The 23,008-nt window shown below is 60.9% G+C and overlaps 1 protein-coding gene across 1 annotated transcript in view; it reads right to left on the bottom strand.

Annotated features, from left to right (window-relative positions):
- Window positions 1–424: 424 nt before the first annotated feature.
- The window catches only part of KCNT1 (potassium sodium-activated channel subfamily T member 1), a 28,901-nt gene continuing 6,317 nt past the window's right edge, over window positions 425–23,008 (bottom strand). Inside the window, exons 12-35 of the mRNA XM_075519568.1 lie at window positions 22,461–22,535; window positions 22,019–22,102; window positions 21,096–21,190; window positions 19,129–19,309; window positions 18,867–19,031; window positions 17,301–17,437; window positions 16,999–17,062; window positions 16,064–16,172; window positions 15,434–15,542; window positions 13,997–14,146; window positions 13,587–13,825; window positions 12,249–12,465; window positions 11,268–11,373; window positions 10,987–11,159; window positions 10,709–10,780; window positions 10,281–10,415; window positions 9,905–10,016; window positions 8,951–9,052; window positions 8,670–8,753; window positions 8,146–8,274; window positions 7,710–7,730; window positions 6,669–6,972; window positions 1,367–1,451; window positions 425–878 (exon numbers count right to left, since the gene is read on the bottom strand). Coding sequence (XP_075375683.1) covers window positions 758–878; window positions 1,367–1,451; window positions 6,669–6,972; window positions 7,710–7,730; window positions 8,146–8,274; window positions 8,670–8,753; window positions 8,951–9,052; window positions 9,905–10,016; window positions 10,281–10,415; window positions 10,709–10,780; window positions 10,987–11,159; window positions 11,268–11,373; window positions 12,249–12,465; window positions 13,587–13,825; window positions 13,997–14,146; window positions 15,434–15,542; window positions 16,064–16,172; window positions 16,999–17,062; window positions 17,301–17,437; window positions 18,867–19,031; window positions 19,129–19,309; window positions 21,096–21,190; window positions 22,019–22,102; window positions 22,461–22,535 — 3,069 coding nt within the window. The 3' untranslated portion in view covers window positions 425–757. The remainder of the gene's footprint in view (window positions 879–1,366; window positions 1,452–6,668; window positions 6,973–7,709; window positions 7,731–8,145; window positions 8,275–8,669; window positions 8,754–8,950; window positions 9,053–9,904; window positions 10,017–10,280; window positions 10,416–10,708; window positions 10,781–10,986; window positions 11,160–11,267; window positions 11,374–12,248; window positions 12,466–13,586; window positions 13,826–13,996; window positions 14,147–15,433; window positions 15,543–16,063; window positions 16,173–16,998; window positions 17,063–17,300; window positions 17,438–18,866; window positions 19,032–19,128; window positions 19,310–21,095; window positions 21,191–22,018; window positions 22,103–22,460; window positions 22,536–23,008) is intronic.

Genomic DNA, 23,008 nt, shown 5'->3' on the forward strand with positions numbered 1-23,008 from the left:
GGGGTTTGGTGTGTTTTGGTTTGCCAGACGCTGAGACACGCTGGAGGCAGCGCAGCCCCTGCCGTGGCACCACAGGGGGCTGCATCGCCCCCGTCCCGTCCCGTCCCGTCCCGTCCCATCTGTCCCACGGCCGCCGGCGAGTCCTTCCCCGCCTCCCGGCACAGCTCCGAGTGCTCCTCTCATCGATGCCCGTAACAGAAAACCAAGAGAGGATGAAGAACATGAGTTGGGTGAAAGAGCAGAAGTTTGGTACCCTGGGGGATACCTGGAGGAGGAGGAGGACGAGGAGGAGGAGGAGGAGGAGGACGAGGACGAGGAGGAGGAGGAGGAGAGGAGGAAGAGAGCAGGGTTTCGGTGCAGTTTTGCTCTTGTATTGACAAGCCCCATCAAATGCAAACAACCTGCATCATCTGGGGACGATATCAAACGCGGTCCTCCTGCTCACACAGGGTCATTTGTCGTCTGGTCTCAGCCACGTCCCACCAGCACCAGCGAAGGCTTTCTCACTAGTTGCGGTATTTGTATAAAAAGTTAAAAGCCACGGGGCGTACGACCACCGGCCTGTCCGGCTGTCCCGTCCCTCCGGGGGGGGGTCTGGGCATCCCTTCTGCGGCGCAAAACCAGGCTGGGCATCGCCTTCCCCCGGGGCAACGGGGACCCGCGGGTGGCAGCAGCCTTCCCCTCCGGCTGGCCGTCCTCTTCTTCACCGCCTCTCCCCGGAGCCTGCCGGCCCTCGGCGGGGGCGCGGGGGGGCTGCTCACAGCTGGGTCTCGTCGCGCGTTTCGGGGTTGCAGGGGCCCAGCTTGTTGCTGCAGCTGCTCTTGCGGCTGTGGCCATCGTTAGCCACGTGGGCCAGCGGGTCGGAGCGGATCAGGTACCTGCGGGGCACAGCCCGGTTACACCGCTGGGACCCCCCCCCCGGTTTTCCCATGGCAGGAGGGAGCTGTGCAACCCCTAAATGGGGGTCTGGCCCATCCTCAAGGCCGGGACACGCGGGGATGCCCAGAGCGCTGTGCTGGGAGCCGCTGCTCGCGGCGGTGCGGCAGCCGTTGAAGTAACGGGGAGTTACTGCTCCCGGCGCTGCCCAGTGGCAGAAGCCAAGGGAAAAGCTCCGCGCTGGAGCAGCGGTGAGCGAAGGGCGGGGGCGGTTCGGGCACTGCTCAGGAACACGGGGAGGGGGAACGGCCTGGGAAGGAGGCAAAACCCGCAGGTCCCTACCAGAAATCACAGCACGCAACGCAACGGGGGCAGCCCGCGGCGAGGGGGCAGGTCTGGGGGCACGGGGAGCGCTCCTGCCTGGGGGGGGGGAGCCCAGCTGAGTGGTTCCGTGTCCCGGGGGCCGCGGGCGGGCGGGGACAGCACCTACACGATGTCGTTGAGCTCCAGCCGTGTGTCCGGGGGGGGATTGATCAGGACGTAGGACAGGGTGTTCTGGTGGTCGTTCATCTCGTCTGCGAGAGGAGAGGAAAGGGCTGGTGAGGGACGCCCCGACGGCCGCTCTGACGAACACCCCGGTGGCCCTTGCTCCCGCAGCCCCGCTGCAGCGTCCCCAAGAACCTGGCTCCGAGGGGTCACAGCTCGTCCCCGAGGACAGCAAATCAGTCCCTTTACGGAGGGAGGCCATGGGCAACGGCGTTGCTGCTAGGAGAGCATCACTGCCACCTCCCTCCGTGCCTCCCCAGCCGCTCCCCCCACCACAGCATAGCCCAGGGGACTGGCAGACGTAATTCTTCAAAATCCCCACTCCCCCCCCAAAAAAAGTAAGATGTCTTACCTTGGTTTAGTGCAAAAAAGGGAACAGGTTAGTCTTGCCACGTTAGGTATAGCACAACTCCTCCAACCACCGGGTCAGGGCAGCCAAACCCCCCCCCGGGCCGCTCGAACGCTCTGCCCACTTCTCCCCTTCTTGAATTACTTAATTTAGCATAATCCAGCAAGAGGATTTAGTTCAACGATTGCTTCTTTCTCCTGCCCAAGGGAAACCGTCTCTGTCGAGTTTCAGAGCCATCGATGCCATTCAGGGATGGCTCCAAAGTACGGTCACCTCCTGGGGGGGCTCGGGGCCACCGAGAGCTGCACCCATGGGTGCTGCGCGGGGCGAACAGGCGACCTCGAGGCCAGGGGTGGCCCTGCGCTTTCCGAAATAGCCGAGAACAAGATCATGGGTGAAATGAATGGGGGTGCAAGGCTGCGGGCGGCCAGGGAGGGGCTGGAAGCTGCGACAAATAACACCATTTACAGACCGGGTGCAGATGGACAGGATGGAGAGGGGACGGACAGACGGACACCAGGGGCAGCACGATGAGCGCGGCAGGACACCAGCTCGCTGCAAGGCTTGTCACTGGGACACCAGCTCGCTGCAAGGCTTGTCACTGGGACACCTCTCTGGGCTATCAGAAAGGCCCCCCTGAGCAGCGTCGGTGCACGCCGGCTGTTTGCCGATCTCGGACAAAGGGAGCTCGGTTTGGTGGGCAGCGGGACCAGGGACCGGCTGCCGGGACGGGCGTTAACTCGGGGCTTCTCCCTGGGACCTGCCTGCCGCTCCCACCAGCCCCTCCCTGCTGTCCCCCTGCCCCGTCCGCGATCCGGAGCAGATCCCCCGGTCAAAGGCGGAGCTGCCGCACGGCAGGACACGGGCCGAGTCCCCTGCCATAACAGTGCCCGCAGGCACACCATCGCCCCGGGCACGGCGGGGTGGCCAAGCCAGCCCGTGGGCGAGGAGTACCGCTGCTCTTCGGTGGGGTGAGACCTCTGCAGTGGGGCTTTTCTCCAGCCCTGAGATGAGCCGCAGCAGCCACCTAGCCTGGCACCCTGGAGAGGGGTGCAAACGGGTCCCCCCCGCCCGCCTTTGCCATGCGTTCGGCCAGCGCACGTCCAGACGGACGCCGGGGCATCCCTACGGCTGGACCGCGCTGCTACCGCACACGGAGGCGCTGGCAGGGGGACACGAGACCCTCGGTTTGCTGCTCAGACACCTCCCTGGCACCTCTGAGGCCACAGAAGGTGCCGCAGCCAGCGGAGGACTGGGACCTCTCGCAGGGAGATGCTGCGCGGGACCCCCCGACCTGTGCCGGGGTGCCCAGCCCCGGGTGCCGGCCGGTCCCTGGGGCCGCTGGAGAGCTTTGGCCATCCTAGTGCTCAGCCTTACAGCGAGGTGGGGACAGGGGGTGGCAATGCTGGGGCGCGGGTGGCACACAGACCCCGGGACCCGGCGGGAGACACGACGGGGGTTTGCCATGACGGGGGGGAGGCGGGGAAGGGCCCTGGCTCGCGGCAGGTTTCCCTGCTCCATGGAAGCACCTTTTCCTGACCCCCCATGCAGCTGAGCCAGGCACTGCTAAGCCCACCAAGTATATTGCCATACACGGCACAGCGGCAGGGCTCGGCCCAGCAGCACCCTCCAGCAATTTGGGGTTTTTTTTGGGGGGGGGGGAAGCTAGCGCTGAGCTCCAGCTCCCACCCCCACGCAGCCCCCGGCAGCGATGCCGCCAGGTCGGACGTTCACCCGTGGGGTCTCCTGGCGTAGCAGGGGGTGAACTGACGGTGCTGGGCCCCTCTGCGGCAGGACACGGGCTCTCACTCGGTCCCAGCTCTTCTGCGGGAGGGGGAGATACCAGCGGGGTCTGAGCTCTGCCCAGCACCCGCCGGCCCGCTGGCAATATACTCTGCTGTTGTGGGGCTTCCATGAGCCCCAGCGGGGGCTGCTTCTCTGATGAAGGACACAGCTCATAGGAAAACGCCAACTTTTCACCTTAAGCATGGGCTAGTGAAGCCCAAAATACAGCTGAGTCGGGCTACTGCTAATCTCCAGGCTGCTGCAGTAAAAGGGGCCTCTCAGCGCACTTTACGCCCCTGCGTAAAGGCGTAAACGGTGCAGGAACCCCGCAGCTCCCGCAGACGCCATCGAGGTGCCCCGGGGCATCTGCAGCACGGGCGGCACTCGCAGCCTCTGCTGCTGCCTGGCGCCGAGCCCAGCACCTCCCCGGTCAGAAAACAGGGTCTGCGAACGCTGGAGGGGCGGCCGGCAGCGCAAACCAAGGATTGCGAAGGGCTTTCCAAGCGCTGCCTTGCCCTGAGCTGTGGCTGACCCACAGGCAGCCGAGAGGCGAAGGGGCCAGGGCAGCAGCTCCGGCATCACCTTGCGGCACGCACCAGCAGCTCCGCTGCGCTCGGCCTCCCGCGAATCCCCTCCTCGAATTGCCACTGGCTTTACAGACCAAAACCAACTTGAAAGCAAGGGAGGGAGGGGTTTTTTTTTAACAACAGGGCTGCGATTTCCCCTGTAAGAACTCAGCTTAGAATTCAGAAAAGCGTCCCTCGGGTTTTTATCTCCGTGGCTTTACCAAGCCCTGCGTTTGCACCGCCGTTGCAGGATGGTCTTTTTGTTTTCCAATACCACCCAACAAATTAGTGCTTGAAAGGCTCGGGTATCTAAGGTGAAAACCGGCAAGGGTGTGGATTGGGCTTAGCTGGCATGATCTTGTTGTACGCTGCACGCCGTGAGTCACGCGGGACTCCCAGGGAAAGGGAATTACCTTGCAAATATCCCAGGTTTACCCGATTCATCACATCACTGGCTGTTAAATTTGCTACATCCTCTACAGAACATACAGGGAAAGGCACAGACATAAACAGAGAGAGAGAGAGAGGTCAGCAAGCCATGATTCGGCAAATATCAGAGACGAGCTCCTCCACTGCAGCAGTAAAATGAGCAAAAGAAAAAGAAAAGGGGGACAAGGCAGAGCAACGTGTTCTTCCAAAACGCCACGGGTGTCCAGACGCTGACGGTGACACACGGTGACAAGACACTGTCCCGGGCACAGCAGGCGTGCTGCAGGGGCCGGGGAGCTGCCGGACGCCCCGCTGTGCCCAACGCCCCGCTCCCGGCCAGGCGTTGCCCCCCCCGCCCCGACGGGAGACGGGTCCTGCACCCCCCGCCGCCTCTTCGCTCGCCGGAGCTCCCCCAGTTTGCTCCGGCCAAAATCGGCCGGATGGGCCAGGCGAAGGATGCAAACTGACGCCAACCCAGCCAGCGGTGCCCCCAGCACCCCGCTTGCAGGGCGGCCCCTTGGGACCCTCAGCCAAGGCCGCTCAGGCGGGGAAGCTGCCTCTGCCTCTGCCTCTGCCTCTGCCCGCGCTTGCGGGGATGCCACGCCGCGCCTGCCCTCAGCGGCACACGCTGCCGGCAGCTCTTGCTTCGGGTGCACGGGCTGTGCTTCGGGTGCACCCTGTTTCCCAGCTTCCCGTGCCCGGCAGCCGTGTAAAAGGCAGCGAATGCCATCGGCCGCGCTCCAGACGCCGCGACGGAGCTGCAGGGAGCTGGAAGTCCCTCAGAAAAAGCAGCAGAAACTTCTGGGACCAGTAATGTAGGAAAAAAACGAGAGCGGGGGATACACCGCTGCAAGCAGTCGCCTGGCATGCCCTGCATCCCCCCGTCCTACCGCAAGCCAGACCCCCTGCCTCCCTCCCCGGGGAGGCTGGCTGATGCCCACAGCCAGCTCGTTTGCCCTCCACTCCAAACTCCCTCCTGCGCTGCATTTCTTTACGTTTTCTCCTCCTCTTTCACGTGCCTAAAGGGCTGCGAGGGAGAAGCCAAGATGGGAGAGGAGGAATCCCCCCCCCCCCCCCCCCCCCGCCTCCTGAAATCGGCTCCCGTCCCAGCCGGGGCGCAGTGCCAGCGTGGGTGCGGGCAGGGGCCGGCGCAGGGCGGACGGACGCTCTTCGAGGATGGAGCAAACGGGCAGCAGCACAGAATGGCTTAAAAGAAAGAAAGGAAGAAAAGAAAAAAAAAAAAAAAACAACAAAAAACCAAACCAAACCAAACAAACCAAGGAAGCAGTGGGCTACAGACTTTGTCGTAACCAAGGGGTGGGGAATCGTCCGGAGGGAACACAGACGCCAGCACCGACGGGCAGGTGAGAAGCTTCACGAGAAATGTGGCTGCACGGAGGGACCCTGAGCGCTGCGGACGTCCCGGGGCCGTGCGGGCTCATCACAGCCGGAGACACTACAGTTCCACACGCAACGAAGCAAACCACTCAGCCCTGTAGCTACCGAAATGTTTTCCATTGAAGAGTTTTATGAAGGATTAAAGTCTATAACAAAAGGGGTTTGCGCCAGCTGACGGGGCTTCACCTCTCCCTGCCGCGCTCGGGGGCTCTCGGGCAGAAGGGTTTTGCTGGCTTGGAGTCAGTGTGCCCTGAACCACCGTTCCTGCACGGCCAGAAAGCCGGGGCGAGCGGGGCATTGCGCCGAAGGCTGCACGGCAGCGCTCGGTCCAGCTGCAGGCAGAAGGGACAGAGTTACTCTGCCGCTACAAACTCCTGCCTGGCCCCGTCCCAGAGCCCTGGCACGGGGGTGGCTGCCCGCAGTCGGCCGGGGGACGGCAGGCGAGGGGGCTCTGCGCTGCGGGACCCCGGCCTTGAACGCGCTCGTCGGCAGAAGCACAAGCAAGCCGGGGAACGAGGCACCGCTTGGAGCCGGGCCTGGCAGCGCCTGCGGGATTAGGCTTGGCTGGGGGTTAGGCTTGGCTGGGGGTTAGGCTTGGCTTGGGGTTAGGCTTGGCGCGGGGTTAAGCTCGGCTTGGGGTTAGGCTCGGCACAGGGTTACCTGAGGAGCCCGCGAGCGGGATGCATCACCGCAGAGAAGCGCGACCGAACGGCACTTACCGTACCCGGTTGTGGGCAAGCCCAGGTGCTTCATACGGTTTTTGACGAGCTCGGAAAGCTCCTGCCTCTCGGAGCGCCGGTACAGGCTGAGGCGCTGCTGGCTGATCCACTCGGCTGTCTTGCTGGAGTGCTTGTTGCCCTTCCGGCTCAGCCGGCGCGCCCATTGCATGCTCTTGCGCCGCAGCAGCGGGTGCTCGGACTGGTCGCTGGAGCAGGAGTTCCTGTGGTGGCCGGTCTTGATGCCCCAGTGCTCCTTGACGTCCTTCGTGTCCTCGCAGTCCTCGACGTTGATTGAGATCTGTGACTGGAAGCCCAGCAGGTCACGGGGGGCGAGGGGGAGCCAAAAAGAGCCTGTCCTGTCTCCGACGGGCTGGGATCTCTCCCGTGGGATGGCATCCTTCCTCTGACCCGCACGCACTCTCCCAGCACATCATCTCTGTAGTGCTAAAACTACCTGGCCGGCAGATTTGGGATAAGCACTGTCGCGGGGAGCCTAAGGGGCCCCTGACACCTCCCGTGACTCTCTGTGGGCTGCCCGAGGGACAGCCGTGCCCTTGCTCCCTCTCTTTCCTCTTACAGCGGACGTGCTGCCGCACCTCCAGCGCAGTAATCCCCCCTGGTGAGCAGGAGTTTATTAATAAAGCGGTTTAAAGCATCTCTCAGAAAGAGGTGGATCGCATTTAATTAAATGTCAACTTTCGGCTCCCTGTAGCTGCTTCCTACAAAGCTAAAAACTGACGGTATTCGGAGCGGAGCCTGGCTCACTCCCCTGCCCCTTATCCCAGCTCATTACGCTTCAGGGTGCCGAGGACTTTTGTCTTCCCAGACCGCCGAGGCTCAGCCGGCATCGCCCTTCCACGGGGACAGGCAGCGCCGTGCCGGCACCGGGGGTGGCAGCCGGCACAAGTGGCTCTCGGTGGCCGGAGGAGCCGCTGGCCCGAGCCAGGCCAGCGCTTGCCCGCGGGTCCGGGTCGGGGGGGACCAGGAGGCAGCGCCGACAGCCAGGGTAACGCCCGGCGGCCGGACGCGAGCGGCACTCACCTGCGCTCTGATGTCGTGGGGCTGCGGCGGGGGAAAAGGAAGGAAAAACGGAGTGTCAGCCCAGCAAACGAGCAGCCCTGCTGTGCCACATCCCCCCCGCTCCCCGGGGACTCGGTGCCACGCGGCACCGCAGAGCTGTGCCGAGAAAATCCCCCCGCCTGCCCACAGCCAGGCTGCTGCCCGGCGAGACGGGCAGTTACAGCGAGCCAGCTTACTCGGCCGCAGAGCCAGGACGCTGCCACCACAACGCGGACGCGGGGCCGCTAACGAAGCGAAGGCAGAGCTTCTCCTCCCCTCGCGCCAACCACCGCTGCTGCAACCAGGTCCGAGGGGCCTCACGGACCCGGCCAGCCTCAGAGACCGCATCTCTGCCGGGCGGTGATGCTCGGCTGGGACCCCCAGCAGCTCCCGGCACACGCCACCGCCATGCCCCTACCTCGGAGGTTGCGAACATGTGCGACTCTGTCCTGTAAATCCCAATGGGAATCTCCGCGCTGGAGGAGCAGAGCTTCTGGAAGAGCCGGCCGTACGTCCGGATCCACAGGTCGTCTTCAGTGATCTTCATCTGAGCAACAGAGGGCAAACATCAAGGGCCCTGTGCTGTGCAGAGCCCGCTGAGGAGCACCGCAGGGCTGCTCCTGAGCTTCCCCCAGCTCAGCCGTGCCAGCCCCAAAAGTGAGCCCGACTCCACAAAAAGACCAGGGGTAATTTCCGACCCCAGCCTTCAGAACGGGGACTTTGGTCCTCGGTAGCTCTTGGGCTTTTGGGCTCTTGGTAGCACTGAGGTTCCCCACACGCAACGCAGGGGAGCGATGACCTGGCATGTTCTGCCTGGTGTTGTTTCCCCTCTGATTCCCCAGAAGAGAGGAACCCTCCACCCCCATGCGCAGGGTGACAGATCCCGCCACATCCACGATGGCTTGGCCCCATGGTTTCAACCCACGGGGACTTGGCACCTACCGCACAGAGGTAGCCGGAGCCCGGCGTGGTGTCGAGACCCAGCAGCAACCGAGTGATGGTGATCATGTAGTCCTTCACGAACGACTGGGGGGAGACATTTGGGCAGGAAGCCCGGGAAAAGGTTTGCTCAGTTATTCACTGGGAGACGCAAAGGTGCGGCTGCACCCGCAGTGGTGCATCACCCAGAGCCCATCAGGGACACCCCCCGGGGTGCTCCAGCCCATGGGGCCAGCTGCAGCCATGCGGGGGGCTCCCCGCGGCCCCTCGCCGAGGGCTCTCACCTGGTAGAGCAGCGTGTCCAGCATGCTGATGCTGAAGACCCTCCCGGCTGCAAAGGGCAGCCGGAACATGAAGGCCAGGTTGGAGCCGTTCTCTCGCTCTTTCTGGAAGAGGAAGGGGAGATGTCAGCGCCCGCGGGGTCTCGGTCACCTCCTTGCAGGGCACTTCCACGTGCCCCAGTGTCTGGTTCAGGGGTATTTTCTCCCTTGTCAGATCCGTCTCAGCACAGAATCACAGAATCACAGAATCGTATAGGTTGGAAAAGACCTTTAAGATCATCGAGTCCAACCGTAAACCCAACACTGCCAAGCCCACCACTACACCATGTCCCTAAGCACCTCAGCCAAACGTCCTTTAAATACCTCCAGGGATGGGGACTCAACCCCTTCCCTGGGCAGCCTGTTCCAATGCTTGACAACCCTTTCAGTGAAGAAAAATTTCCTAATGTCCAGTCTAAACCTCCCCTGGCGCAACTTGAGGCCATTTCCTCTCGTCCTATCACTTGTTACCTGGGAGAAGAGACCGACCCCCACCTCTCTACAGCCTCCTTTCAGGCAGTTGTAGAGAGCGATGAGGTCTCCCCTCAGCCTCCTTTTCTCCAGGCTAAACAGTCCCAGCTCCCTCAGCCGCTCCTCATAAGACTTCTGCTCCAGCACAGTGACCCCCCTGCTCCCATACTGCAGTCGCAGCATGAAACCGGCTTCAGAGGTGCCGTGTGCCCAGCACAGCAGCAGGCAAAGCAGCACAAACTCCAGCCACCGCATAAAACACACAAACACGTAGAAGGAGGGAGGTAGTCCACAGATGAACTGCCCACATATTTGTCTGCTGCAGGTTATCTGGGGTAGATGCACGCTAACTATGGTAGCTACAGCCTGCAGAAGAGCACAGGACCTCGAGGAGCTCCCGTGTAGTCACTCTCAGCATTGACTTCCCAAGGGAAGACCTTCTCTTACCTTTTCTAGCTTGGAAAGGGCAAGAGAGTAACTGTCCTTTGCTCTGAACTGCATGAACCTCATGTTGGAGGGGTGGGTCAGCTCTGTGATAATGCTGAGGCTGGGGAAGAGCCTGCAATGGAAAGAGACCTGTTGTCCTGCAGCTCACTCAGAAGTGAGAGGACTCCCTGCATTTAAACCCGAGGAAGACCAAAGCCATCCCTGTGCCCGTCCGAGGTCAGAAATAGCCGATTAGACGCTGTTTCCTAGAGTGAGCCCAACTGCAGATGTGTCCCACTGCCCCCAGCCACCACCCCAGCCACCGGCACCCTCCCCAGTCTCGTCTTCAGCAGAGGTAAGTGGCCGTGACGGAGCCAGGGCAGCAGTCACCCCTCACCTGAACATGGTCTGGACGTTGACAATCGTCTTTGCATCCGCCATGTAGTCCTCCTCGGCGCTCATCGTGCTCTCCTTGTCCACAACCACCAGGTTGTCGGCGTAGATGATGCCACACTGCAGCAAGCTGTCCAGGCTGGGCAGTTCCCAAAGAGAAGAGCGCAGGGTCAGCCCTTGGAAACGACACAGGGAAGCAGCACACTGCGACGCACAGCGTTACAGCAAGCCCAGGCTGCTCCCAACCACCAGCTCTTCACCTGCTCCCATCTACCGGGGGTGTTCAACAACCCGAGAAGCCAAGGGTGGGCTCAGCTCTACGCTACCAACCCTGGGGCTTCTCATGGGATGACCCAAAAGTCTGGGCTGGGGTAAATGCAACACATTTAGGCGTCACCGTAAGTAACAACGGCCACACGTGGAAGCACCTACTTGTCGATCGTGCCCTCCATGTAGTAAACCATGGGGAAACAACAGATGGCTTCCAGAAAGTGGTGCTCGGGCCTGGAGGAAGAGCAACAGAGAGCAAGGTGGTTCAGCAAGTCCATGGGGCAAAGGCAGACGCAGGAGTCCCCAGGGCCAGCATCAGCCAAGGTACCCAACAGTGGCCCTGCCATTCCCCCACGCTCCCATCCCCACCGTACGAAATGCCCATGAAAACACAGGGGAGGGAGCGGTGCGATGGAAAACATCTGCGGAAAAGTACTTGCTTGTTGTCCAGCAGCAACACAATCGGGTTCAACTCTTTGCGGGACCGATAGTATGCACGAAGGGGCACGATGAAGTTATACAGTCCGTTCCCGGCCGTCTCCGCCGAAACGATAATCAGTTTGTTCTTAAACCCGTAGGCTTTGGCATCTTCAAAGCTGTTGTGCTTGCAGCCCTGCGCGGTGGAAGGCAGCGGGGGACTCAGTGCGCGGCTGTCGCCCGCCCGCCGTCCCGCTCCCGGGGGGCTGCGGCCCCTGCGCGGCCGCCTGCGGCCCCCTCGTACCTTGTCCAGCCTCAGGCAGCAGAAAGGGGCTTTCTCGGGTAAAAGGTGGCACAGAGTGGGGGAGCTCCCAATGTAGGGGGAGTTCGGTGGGTAGCCCTTCACGTACCTGCAGCGGAGAGAAAATCCAGCAGCGTGAGGACGCGCGGCGAGCTTTCCACGTCGCAACGCTCAGACGCTGGGAAAAACGTTTAAAAGCGGCGGACCCAGGGCTCAAGCACACCACTGGCAAATGCTTTGCAAAACTCTCCTGCAGCAGCGGGAAATTTTCCAAAATACACACATTTAGGAATATTTTTTGCTATGCAAAGGGTCATAAGATTGCGAACAGGCAATGTTCCCAGCGCCCATGGAGAAGGCAGCAGATAGGACCACCGAGCACAGTTGAAGGGAGAGAGGGCAGCGAGCTCCAGGAGAGAGAGGCAATGCTGGGCCATCTAAAGAAGCAAAACCACTCACGGTCCATTTTTAGAGTTTGTTTTGGTGAACAGATATTTAAAAAATCGCCATTTGTATTTTTGATGGAACCAGAAGCAGAAATTCGGGAAGTTCCCCACATCGCTGTGACAGCATCCAAACAGGTAACCAGTAAAGCGAGTGCTTGTCTGGCTGTCACAAATTAACAGCTTTAAAGCCGCGGTAAATATTTGTTTTGTATTTTTTATTTGTGTGCAACGGAGGATAGGATCCTCTTCACGTTGGCGAGCGGAGGGAGGCGAGAGGACCGAGGGAACAACCCTGCCCATCCCCAGCAGCGTCTGGCTCAGTGCAACTTCGCTGATACCCAGAGGAGACTTCTTCAAAGCAGCCCAAAAGGCCTAAGGCCAAGCGGCGACCGCCCGTGTTACAGACGTTGGTGCGCTCAGAAAAAGCCGAGAGGGGCTCAGCCTGAGCAGCCCTCGGGCACCATTGAACGCCCGTCATTTACAACGGCCCCCGTCTCGCCGATACGAGGGACGGCTGGACCCAAGGCGGGCGACTCACTCCACAACCGCCGACCCCTCCTCGTCTGACTGCGTCATCTCATCTTCCGACTGGTCGCTGAGCAGGTCGCAGGGCAGCAAGGACGAGGTGTCGGCCAGCTCGAGGACGGGCGCGATGCTGGGCCGGCGGTTGCCCGAGCCGTTCTCCGCCGGCAGCGCCAGCTTGCTGCTGTTAGCGGGGCGGCACTCCGTGTTTTGCAGGTCCATGGCTACTGTACCTGGACACGGTGGGGAGGGGAGCACAGCAAACACGCTATAAGGAGGTGAAGAGAGCCGCCTCAGCAAAGCATCGCGCCCGCGGGCCCTGCACAGGCACGAGGTCGTGCCCGTTAAATACAACCCCGGGGAAGCTAAAGCATTCGCAGGCAGGGGGAGCGCAGGCACGGCACCCACCAGCGACCTCCGCCCGGGCGCCGCTGCGCGCAGCATCGCCCTGCAGTGGGTGGGCGCGGGCTGCTGGCCCCGGGAGCATCACCCTCCCCGTCCCCCAGCTGTGGCCGCCTCCTGCCGCGGCTCTCATCTGAGTCTTGCCCAAACAGCGACCCTCAGATGGTCGGGAACGCGGGGAGTTTCCCAGCACGCCAAGCCCAGGCGCCGGGCTCGCCGAGCGCCGTTGCCCTGCTCGCACTCGTGCCATTTCTCTCCCTCTCGTTTCTCTTTGCCAAAGGTCCCTCTGCGAACAAGCCACATAACAAGAACACCGACAAACGCCGTTCAGCAAAGTGCTTTGCGGCTTGCTGGGGGATAATCTATGCAAATTGCTGCTCGTGAGTACAAATGCATAAATTATTTGCCTGAAATGCAATCTGCTCGCGTAGCGCAGCCTCCCCGAGCCTCGCTCTCCCCAGATACAAGCTGGAAGTAATGACTCATGGTATTTTTTATTTGTGAAAATGCACCACTCGCTGCAGAGCAAACTATGCTCTTCGTCGGGCTGTGAATCATAAACGTGATTTAGGATGCAGCTAACAGCATTTATTCTTCCAGCCAGGGCTTGAGGGATTTATGCAAATACAGTTAATGACAGTGGACATCACAAGCTTTAACAATGATATTTGAGCTTGCTGAGAGCGCCCAGCATACAAGGAGCAGTGTGTATTTTACTGGCGAGGCGACCGGGACAAGGGTTGGAAAGGGATTTTCAGTGGCTCCCAGCAACACCCAGGTGGGGGACATGGCAAGGAGTTTGCAAAAAGCAAAATAAAAGCAAACCTGGGGAAGGAGATGAAACCAACCCTGGGGAAGGAGCCAGAACGGCGTCTGCAGGACCCTACCCTGCCCTCCTGGGGAGACCCGCTCCCCCCGCTCCCCCCGCCCCGCCGAGGCCCCGCCGACTCACCCATGCTGGCGATGATGCTGTGCACGGGCAGGCGGGACGGGCCGTCGTAGGTGCCTCTCCCCGCAAAGCCCTTCTTCTTCTGCTTCTCCTCCTGCTTGAAGATGAAGGCGGAGTTCTCCTCCTTGGTGATGTTGATGTAGAAGCAGGTGTCGGACGCTGCCATGATGTGCCGCGGGCCGGGGTTCAGCAGGATGCTTTTGTTCTCCTCCCTCCGGATGCCGATCAGGCAGACGCCGTACCTGTGCCGGGAGCACGACGTGGGCATTCACAGCTGGAGGAAAGTCCCTTCAGGGCTTTGTCCCTGCACAAAGGACCTCGCAGCACCCTCCAGCCCCAGCCCCGAGCCCCCAGGGACGCGGACGGGCAGATACGCCCTGCCCCCCCCCCGCCCCTCGCCCCCCTGCCCTCACTTCTTGTGCGCGTGGAAGGCGGCGTAGGTGAAGCTCTTCCCCTCGTACTCCATGAAGAACTTGCTGTCGCCCATCCGGATGTGGTAGACCTCGTTGCCCGAGCAGCGCCCGTACATCCGCTGCCACTGCTCCGGGGACTCCTGGCCCTCCCTGCAACGACAGCAGCAGCGTGTTGGGATGGGACCCCCGACACGGTGCTGGGACGGGACCCCCGACACGGTGCTGGGATGGGACCCCCGACACGGTGCTGGGACGGGACCCCCGACACGGTGCTGGGATGGGACCCCCGACACGGTGCTGGGACGGGACCCCCGACACGGTGCTGGGACGGGACCCCCGACACGGTGCTGGGACGGGACCCCTCCATTGTGCCAGGATGGGAGCCCCGTTGTGCCGGGATGGGACCACGCCGGTGCCGGCACAGACCCCGGCACGCCAGCCAGCCCCCGGGGCAGAGCTGCACGGCGGGAGTGCCAACAAGCGCTGAAGCTGCCTTTTAGACCAACAGGGGTGAGGTTATGGCGAGGTGTTTCCACGAGCTGTCGGTGTTTGCAGGCCGAGGACGAGCCCGTTTTCATTTCTGATTTTAAGTGCCTTTTTATTTAACGAGGGCTCCCGGGGGGCACAGAGGCAGGGTTCAGAGCCCGTGTTGGCAAACAGCTCCGAGTGTGGGGCGAGAGTCCTCTGGGAAGGATGTTTCGTAACTCTTTTGATGTCACGTTACCCAAAATTCAGACATTTCTGACTGGCCAAGGGGCGCAGGACCCACACCACCGCTTTCCCGGGCTGGTGGAGCTCCTTCCAGCTGTGCTTTACATAAACCCGCCAAACAGCCTGCAGGGTCCGGGTTTGCACGGGCTGTGAATTAACCCCCCCTCCAGCAGGATCACGCCAGTATAAAGCAGACATTTTTGTTCCCAGTCTCTGGGAAGGCGGCGTTGGCCAGCTCATCTGCGCCGCTGTCTTCCCCCTACAATATTGGCTTTTGCTCCCCACCTGGCTGGGGGTCCCAGGTCCCACTGTGCTTCCCCAGACCCCCACCAGACCCCCTGGGCCCAGAGCCCCCACCACCAGCTCGGCCATCCCTCCATCCTCGGGCTGGGGCGGCGGAGGCGAGGGCAGGCAGGGCAGGCAGGGGCAGGCAGGGCAGGCAGGGCAGGCAGGGCAGGCAGGGCAGCAGGCAGGGGCAGGCAGGGCATGCAGGGGCAGGCAGGGCAGGCAGGGCAGGCAGGGCAGCGGGCAGGGCAGGCAGGGCAGCGGGCAGGGGCAGGCAGGGCAGGCAGGGCAGCGGGCAGGGGCAGGCAGGGGCAGGCAGGGCAGGCAGGGGCAGGCAGGGCAGGCAGGGCAGCGGGCAGGGCAGGCAGGGGCAGGCAGGGCAGGGGCAGGCAGGGCAGGCAGGGCAGCGGGCAGGGGCAGGCAGGGGCAGGCAGCACTCACTGGCCGCGGGAGGTGTGCACCAGCAGCGTGATGAGGGTGGAGGTGGCCGGGCAGACACAGTTCAGCGCCAGCATGGCGTATTTGCACTCCTCTTCGCAGACGACGTGATCTGAAAGGCAGAGGGGACCATCACGGCGGGGAGGGGGACGGCCGGGTTCCTCGGCCAGTGGTGGCGCGGGGATGCGGTAATTTTGGGGTGGTGTCGGAGGCTGGGTGCTCCCTCCTCCTGCCAGTCCAGGAGGGCTTTCAGCCGACCAACAACCCACGGGAAACACCATGAATGGGATTAATGCAGGCAGGAAAAGAGGGATGCAGGCTGGAAACCAGCCAGGCGGCCACCAGGCCACCGAGGCCACCGCTGCCGCGTCCGCAGGGACGCACACGGAGGCACACATGGGACTGGAGCTCTCCCCCGGCCCCAGGCGCGTTGCTGCAGACTTTAGCGTGCATCGTGATAAAGGGGCTGGCAGCCCTAAAATATCTTCCAGCGACCAGGAGGAGTCTCAGCACCCGGTCACGGACCCCTCCGAGGTGGAAACACTGCTGGAAACATCCACGGTGGCAGGTAAGACAGTCCGGAGCAGAGAAGCGAGCAGTGCTGCCTGCTGCCGCGCAGCCCCTCCGACTCACCAGCAAACTTGACGTGAAACTTGTTCTCAGGCTTTAAGATCTGAACATAGAGAGGACAATTTGGAGCAAAATCTTTCACAGCCCAGGCTCTCAGGATGGTCTGGTGGTCCTAGCCGAGGAGAAGAGCAAGAGGTACTTGTCTGATGGCTTATTTTCCCCAACGCTTCTACGCCCGGGCTGAACTGCAAAGCACCCAGCCACCGCGGAGACACAGGGCAAGGGCTCCTCTCGCACCCGCTGCTAACGGGGGATAACCTCCCTCCCCTGCTCCCCAGCGCCCATGGGAAACTGCGACAGCAGAGGGAAGGCGAGCCCGCAGGGGCTCAGCCGGCGGCGTGCTGCCGCCTGTCCCTGCGCCGTCCCCACGTCCCCTCTGTGTTTCTCCGTGGTCACCGCCTGCCCGCAGGGACCCCTCGGCAGCTCCGTTCCAAGCGGGAGGGCCAAGTGCCGAAGGAGGGAAGGGCCAGGCAGCAGCTCGGCAGCAGGGAGGGAGCGTGGCACCCTCTGCTCCGCACAGCAGCACCTCCAGAAAAGACGCTCAGGACTCAGGGCGGCACGGGCAGACGGGAGCCACCGCCACAGCACCGGCGGCATCCCTGGCACCGGCCGGCAGCAAGAGCTGTCACTGCTGCCACCGCCTCCCTCTCCCATGGCTGCAAAACGAAGACCTTCCCAGCAAAGTCCCTGCCCAGGCTGGGGTAAGATTGCATTAGGCGAGGAGGTTTTGGGGTGAGCTGCCCCAGGGCTCGCGGGGTGCCCAGCCCGTGTGGGGGCCCAGGGGACAGAGCTCAGCACTTGAACCCCACGCTCTCGCCCCGGCTGCCTCCCAGCACGCCCCTGTGCTGTGCAGAGGCAAGATGCAGCAATCACCCCGGTCCCTTCTGGCCTGAGAAATGAATAATCTCCGACGGCGTCATCCCCCAGGCCTGGCTTACCGCCGCGGTGCGGTCCACCTCGTTTCGGCTGCTGAGAATGAAGCAGGCTTCTCCGTTATCCATCCTGTAAACAGAGATGCAGCGAATTGCATGGGCCAGCAAAGCCAGGCATCTGCCCGTACCAGCCAGGGCGCTGCCAGCCCCCTCCGAGACCCCAGCAAAGGCATGCAGGGACGCCCATCGCCATGCATTTGGGCTGACATTACTGGGGACCCTCCTCTGCGGCTCCGAGGCCCGCGGGCAGCTCAGCAGCGTGGCAGGACCGGCCTCGCCGTGGATGTGCAGCGCGTCCCTCCGCTCACTTGGCTCTCATGAGGTCCTGGTCCTTCAGCGCAGAGCCCTGGAGGTAGATCACTCGCTGCGACCACAGAGGGATCTGCAGGACCCGCCGCACCTGGATATCCATCTCTGTTGGGCAAAGTATCACCACGTAGTAGTCCTGGAAGAGAGAGGCTCGCATGGGTCGGCGGGCCGGCGGTCCCACGCACGCCCGCCGCAGCGAGCTGAGAAACGGGGTTCTGCTGCCTGAGCAAACAGCTCCTCTGGGGCTTCTGATATTTGTTCCCGCGTGTGACCCCCCCCCGCCCCTGCTCTAGGGCCCTGCGAGGGTCTTGGAAAACACATCAGCAGCTTCACCACTCCGTTCTGCACAACGAAGCCGATGCAGGCACATCTGCATGCCCGCAGCAAAGTGGAGCCTCTTGCAGTTACAGAAACAAGCAGGATTTTAAAGCTTGAATGTGTGGAATCAAGGCTGGGCAATGGCGATGAAAAGTACGTGAGTGTTGGAATGAAACGCAGATCTGAAACACGTCTGTGGTGGTCTCGTCCTGGGGAGATGGAAAGGCACAGTCGTTTGCTTGAAGATCACTTATTACGTAGGGACGCTCCAGTTAGAGCTGGGTAAATCCCACTGAGGTTTAGCAATTACATGTTCTGTTTCTGTCTGCGATCGTTCATTCAGTAAAGACACCCTCAAACCGAGAAAAGTCCCTCCGGTCCCTCTCCAGTGCTGTAACAGGCCTGGCCAGCAAACGGGGTGGGCGGGCAGAGAGAGCCCCACCGCTGTGTCCTGTTTCAGCTGGGATGGAGTTGATTTTCCTTACAGTGGCCGGTGTGGGGCTGGGGTTTGGATCTGTGCTGAAAACAGCGTTGATAACCCAGGGGTGGTTTCGTTGGTGCTGCACTGGTCAAGGGCTTCTCAGCTCCCCGTGCTCTGCCGGGTGCAGGAGAAGCTGGGAGGGGACAGGGCTGGGAGAGCTGACCCCAGCTGCCCAAAGGGCTGTCCCACGCCATAGGGCGTCATGCTCAGCGTATAAAGCTGGGGAAGAAGGAGGAGGAAGGGGGGGCGTTTGGAGCGATGGCGTTTGTCTTCCCAAGTCACCATTACGCGTGATGGAGCCCTGCTGTCCTGGAGATGGCTGAACCCCTGCCTGCCCATGGCAAGGAGTGAATGGATTCCTTGCTTTGCTTGGCTTGCCTGCGCGGCTTTTGCTTTACCTGTTAAACTGTCTTTATCTCAACCCTCGAGTTTTCTCACTTTTACCCTTCCGATTCTCTCCCCCATCCCACCGGGGGGGAGCGAGCGAGCGGCTGGGTGGGGCTTGGCTGCCGGCTGGGGCTAAACCACGACAGGCTGAGATGGCAAAGTGAGGTGGCCACAGGGTACCACTTGTCACCTCTCCTCGGCCAGTTGTGGATGTGCTTTCCGGTGCTGGGCTGGATGGTTTTCACCTCATTCTTTGCCACATCCACTGTAGCTGGGCAGGGCACTCACCGCCAGCAGCGACCCGGCCGTGCCCAGCAAGGCTGCGAGCCCAGCAAGGGCAAGCGCTGACCAAGCACATGAGAACACGCCTGGTCCTCACCTGCAGGCGTGGGTGGGCGTAAAACTCGTTGAGGAAGTCCATGAGGAGATCAATCTTGAGGGAGCTGACACAAAGGACAACGTGTTTCTCCGTCTGGGCACGGTGACGGCTGTAATTGCCTCCCGACTTCTGCCGCTCCATCCACAGGTAGACGAGCTCCTCGAACTGAAAACAAAGGCAGAGAACTGACGTCCCCATCGGTGGGGCTGCCTGGGCGCAGGCTCTGCATCCCTCTCTCCATCCTCGGCCACATGGGTCTAACCTGGAGCGGCAGCACGACCAGGGCGACGCAAATCATTATCACGACGAGGAGCTGGGAAGGCCAGATCTTTGGTGTCACGTCTCCATAGCCCACGGTGGAAAAGGTGACGATACAGAAATAGAAGGACTTGAAGAGGGAGAGCTTCTCACCCGCTCTTTCTAAATGCTGGATGCCACAGGTCCTGAAGGGAGAAAGCACACATCACAGCGAGCGCTTCCCTGCCTGGGAGACGGGCAGTGCCCGTAGCTCCTGCTGAAGTCAGTGGGGAACCCTAGAAGGTGACTTACACCCATGCCCATGAAGGAAATTTGTCTGTAACACGCTGTCAGCATCAGCGGTGGATTTATGTCACCAACAGAAATGATTCGGCTAATGGCGCATACAGATGAAGGACTTAGTTTGATGTGGTTGCTCACCAAAGCAGCATGGAGAAGCCTAGGTCCCGGGTGATGGGTCGTGATACGACCATGCCATGGACGGCATGTTGGACATCACCTGGGGGCTGCCCTGGCGTTGTAAAAAAACCAAAATATGGAAGCAAGCAGCTGTCCCAGTAAGGCTCCGGGGGACTCAGCCCACAGGAAGGGCTCTCGCTTATAGGGGGATGCGCTCTGGCAGGCGGGAGGCAGATCCCACCGCCCACTCCCGGCCCTGTGCCGCTGCCCTTGCAAAGCCGCGCCGCAGAGCCGCCTCGCTCCCCGCGGTTAGGCAGGCAGCGGAACGCCACAAACCTGCAGTTTCAAAGTCATCTCGCTAAACGCAACCGTCACCTAAGTCGTCCTGGAACCGAATTGTTCCTGCCGCATCCGCCAAGAAACACGTCCACGGCCCCAGCGGGCAGGAGGTGCCACGGGCAGGGAGCGCGGATGAGCTCCGAAATTGCATTAGTCATTCACAGCGGCAGAACATCTTTATTGCCAAAGACTCGTGAGCCTAAAAGCTTCATTTCCTGTCCATTCAGCAACTTAATTGGTATTATGTGCTTCAAATCCAGACCAAGGGAGCCAGAGGAAAATTCAAGAAGCCTAATTCAAAGCTACGTACCCAGCGATGAGAACTGACTCGTTTATAAGAGACGCCCTTGTTGTTGGCAACGCGTGGGGTAAAGGGCCCAGTTAATTAGCAGGAGCCCCAGTGGCCTGTTACACAAATGAGCTCAGCGGCCGTGGTAACTTGGTGGGGAGGAAGAGCGCGGTCGGAGCCAGCGAGTGCAATGGGTCCTGGTGAATGAGCTGTCACGCACGCCCGAGCCCGCGTCCCCGCGGAAGCTGCCGTCCCTGCCCTTGGCCCCGCGGCGCTCGCAGCCCTGCTCTGAGACTCGCGCGGCCGCATCACCCGTCTCCCTCCGACAACGCCCTCGTCCTCGCGCACGCCCGTTAAAAAGTTTCTGTTAAAATCGTATAATTAGGGAGGATAATTAGTTTCTGAAACAGGAATTGATCTTCCCCGTGTTCAGGGTGCCGGGGAACGAAGCAAGGCAGGGAGGAGCCCGGCGCCGGGGGGCTGGTGGTGCAGGGGGCCCTCCCAAAGCTCCAGCAGACGTGGCTGTGCCCCAGCCAAAGCCCACGGACACTCGTGGAAACCTGGGGCACAGTCCTTGCCACGGCTCCCCCGATTCCAAAGCTCAGCCCGAGGAACTGAGACTTGTCCCACTAGCAGAGAAAAGATGCCAAAGACCTGGGAGCTCAATCTGATCAGCAGCCCTGAACCGTTACGCTTTCTTCAGCGTGCACAAACCTCTCGGGCTGAAACATCAAGCTGGAAGACAGCGCTTAACGGCGGAACCTCCTCCGGCTTCCCAAATCACCGCGTTACGTCCTGGCAGTGCCACCCCACCACAGCCGGGAAGGTCCCACCCCTCCTGTAAGCTCTGCAAGAGCCCGGCTCCCCCAGTCACCCCTGGGACGTGCGGAGCTGATTTCCCTGCACGAAGGAGGTGGCCGAGTGAAACGAAGAGCAACACTCACCCCGTGAAAACGAGACACAGGAGGGTGCAGATCAGAATGAGCACCTGGTTAAACATCGCAGACTGGGTCCTTTGTATGGCTCGGTGCAGGTCGTTCTGGGAAGAGAGGAGAGGACTCACCAGCTCGAGGAGGCTGAGGGTAAAGCACTCCTCCAGGTACCAGCTGCTGTCTTGCTGGCTCCAGCAATGCCCCCGCAGACGGAGGTCAGGCCAGAATGTGGCCCTTGAAAAGGGATGTGCATTTCTGCGAGCAGGTCTGGGCTCTGCTGCCAGGAGAGACAGCTCGAGCGGGCATGTGGGAATGGCTGGAATATCTCATCCTGCCGAAATACAGAACCACAGAATCGCACAGGTTGGAAAAGACCTTTAAGATCATCGAGTCCAACCGTAAACCTAACACTACCAAGCCCACCACTACACCATGTCCCTAAGCACCTCAGCCAAACGTCCTTTAAATACCTCCAGGGATGGCGACTCAACCACTGGGCAGCCTGTTCCAATGCTTGATAACCCTTTCAGTGAAGAAATTCTTCCTAATATCCAGTCTAAACCTCCCCTGATGCAACTTGAGGCCATTTCCTCTCATCCTATCACTTGTGACCTGGGAGAAGAGACCGACCCCACCTCTCGACAAAGAGACACCATATCCCGGGGACAGCCGGAGGCCGTCCCTGTCAATACACCGCCAACAGAGTCAACGTGGCTCAGACACCGAAGGGCTCCTGCTCAGGTCCACAGCCCAGCATCACCAGCTGGCAAAGCCTCACCTCCCACCAACCCCGGCACGGCCGCACGCACTGAGCACCAAAAACCCGCCCAAGAGCCGGCGGCAGGCGAGGGCCCCCCACCCGGCCACGCTGCCCTTGGCACCCCCAGGGCAGAGGGACCCAGGGCGAAAGGGGTGGGATGCGTCCGGGCACTCACAATCATGTTCTCCAGGGCGTACTTGGCAAGCCAGCAGTTCAGAAACACAGGAATGAACAAATTCCGCAAAGGAGGCCAGAATATCTACGAAAGCAAGAGTTACTTGCAGAAAAATCCATGTTCTCTATCAGAAAAAGCTATAAAGAGCCAATTCGAACCCTGTCGGGAAGGATCCATCTCCAAACTAAGCACCGGGCTCTGCGAGGCTGCCGCCGAAAGCGGCCCCGGTCCCCCGGCTGCAGTGAGCCAGGTGAAAACAGAGGATGGTTTTTGGGATAACGCTCCAGAGAAAGTCATTATGTTGAAAAATATTGAAGAAAAAAATTTCCTGCCAGCTTCAAATAGTGCTTGGCCAGACATGCATTTTTCTTTATTTCACCACCAAAACTACAGTACTTATTAAACTTAAAGCTGCTTTAAAATGTCACTGGGAAACACTCACCGTGATAATAAATGGCACCGTGTTGATCATCTCAAGGATGAACGAAATGCGAAAAATCTGTTCCCAGATGTTCCCCTGGGGAATTAAAAGCAAATAATAATTAAATAAGCTTAAAAACCTGCCAAATGACAATTAAAAAGCTCCCACTCTGCCACAGACCCTGCTAGATGGGGGAAGCATGCCAGAGCAGGCAGAAAGATGCTCCGGTTTGTCCGTGGGAGAGAGATGCAACGCTGGTGGCAGACACGCGGGAGTCAGTAACTCCTTCCCAAACTATTGGGTCCTTTCTGCAGCCACGACGTCCCTCTGTCCGTCGCTGCTGCTGCCCAAAGCCAGGGGACAACAACGCTTCGCACACGGACAGAGAATGGGAGTGACTGATAGGGATCGCTGGCACTCAGAGCCGGCGGGTGACAGGGGCTCTGAGTCTTTTCTGCCAACTGTCCCAGGGACCCCGAGAAGATGCCATTTGTTAAGGTCACTTTTCCTGGCCATTTTAAGGGGCTTTGATCCAAAAGAGTCAGCCTGTGTCTCTCCCTGTCTGGCTT

The sequence above is a fragment of the Mycteria americana genome, chromosome 17, assembly GCF_035582795.1.
Source record: "Mycteria americana isolate JAX WOST 10 ecotype Jacksonville Zoo and Gardens chromosome 17, USCA_MyAme_1.0, whole genome shotgun sequence".
Taxonomy (NCBI): domain Eukaryota; kingdom Metazoa; phylum Chordata; class Aves; order Ciconiiformes; family Ciconiidae; genus Mycteria; species Mycteria americana.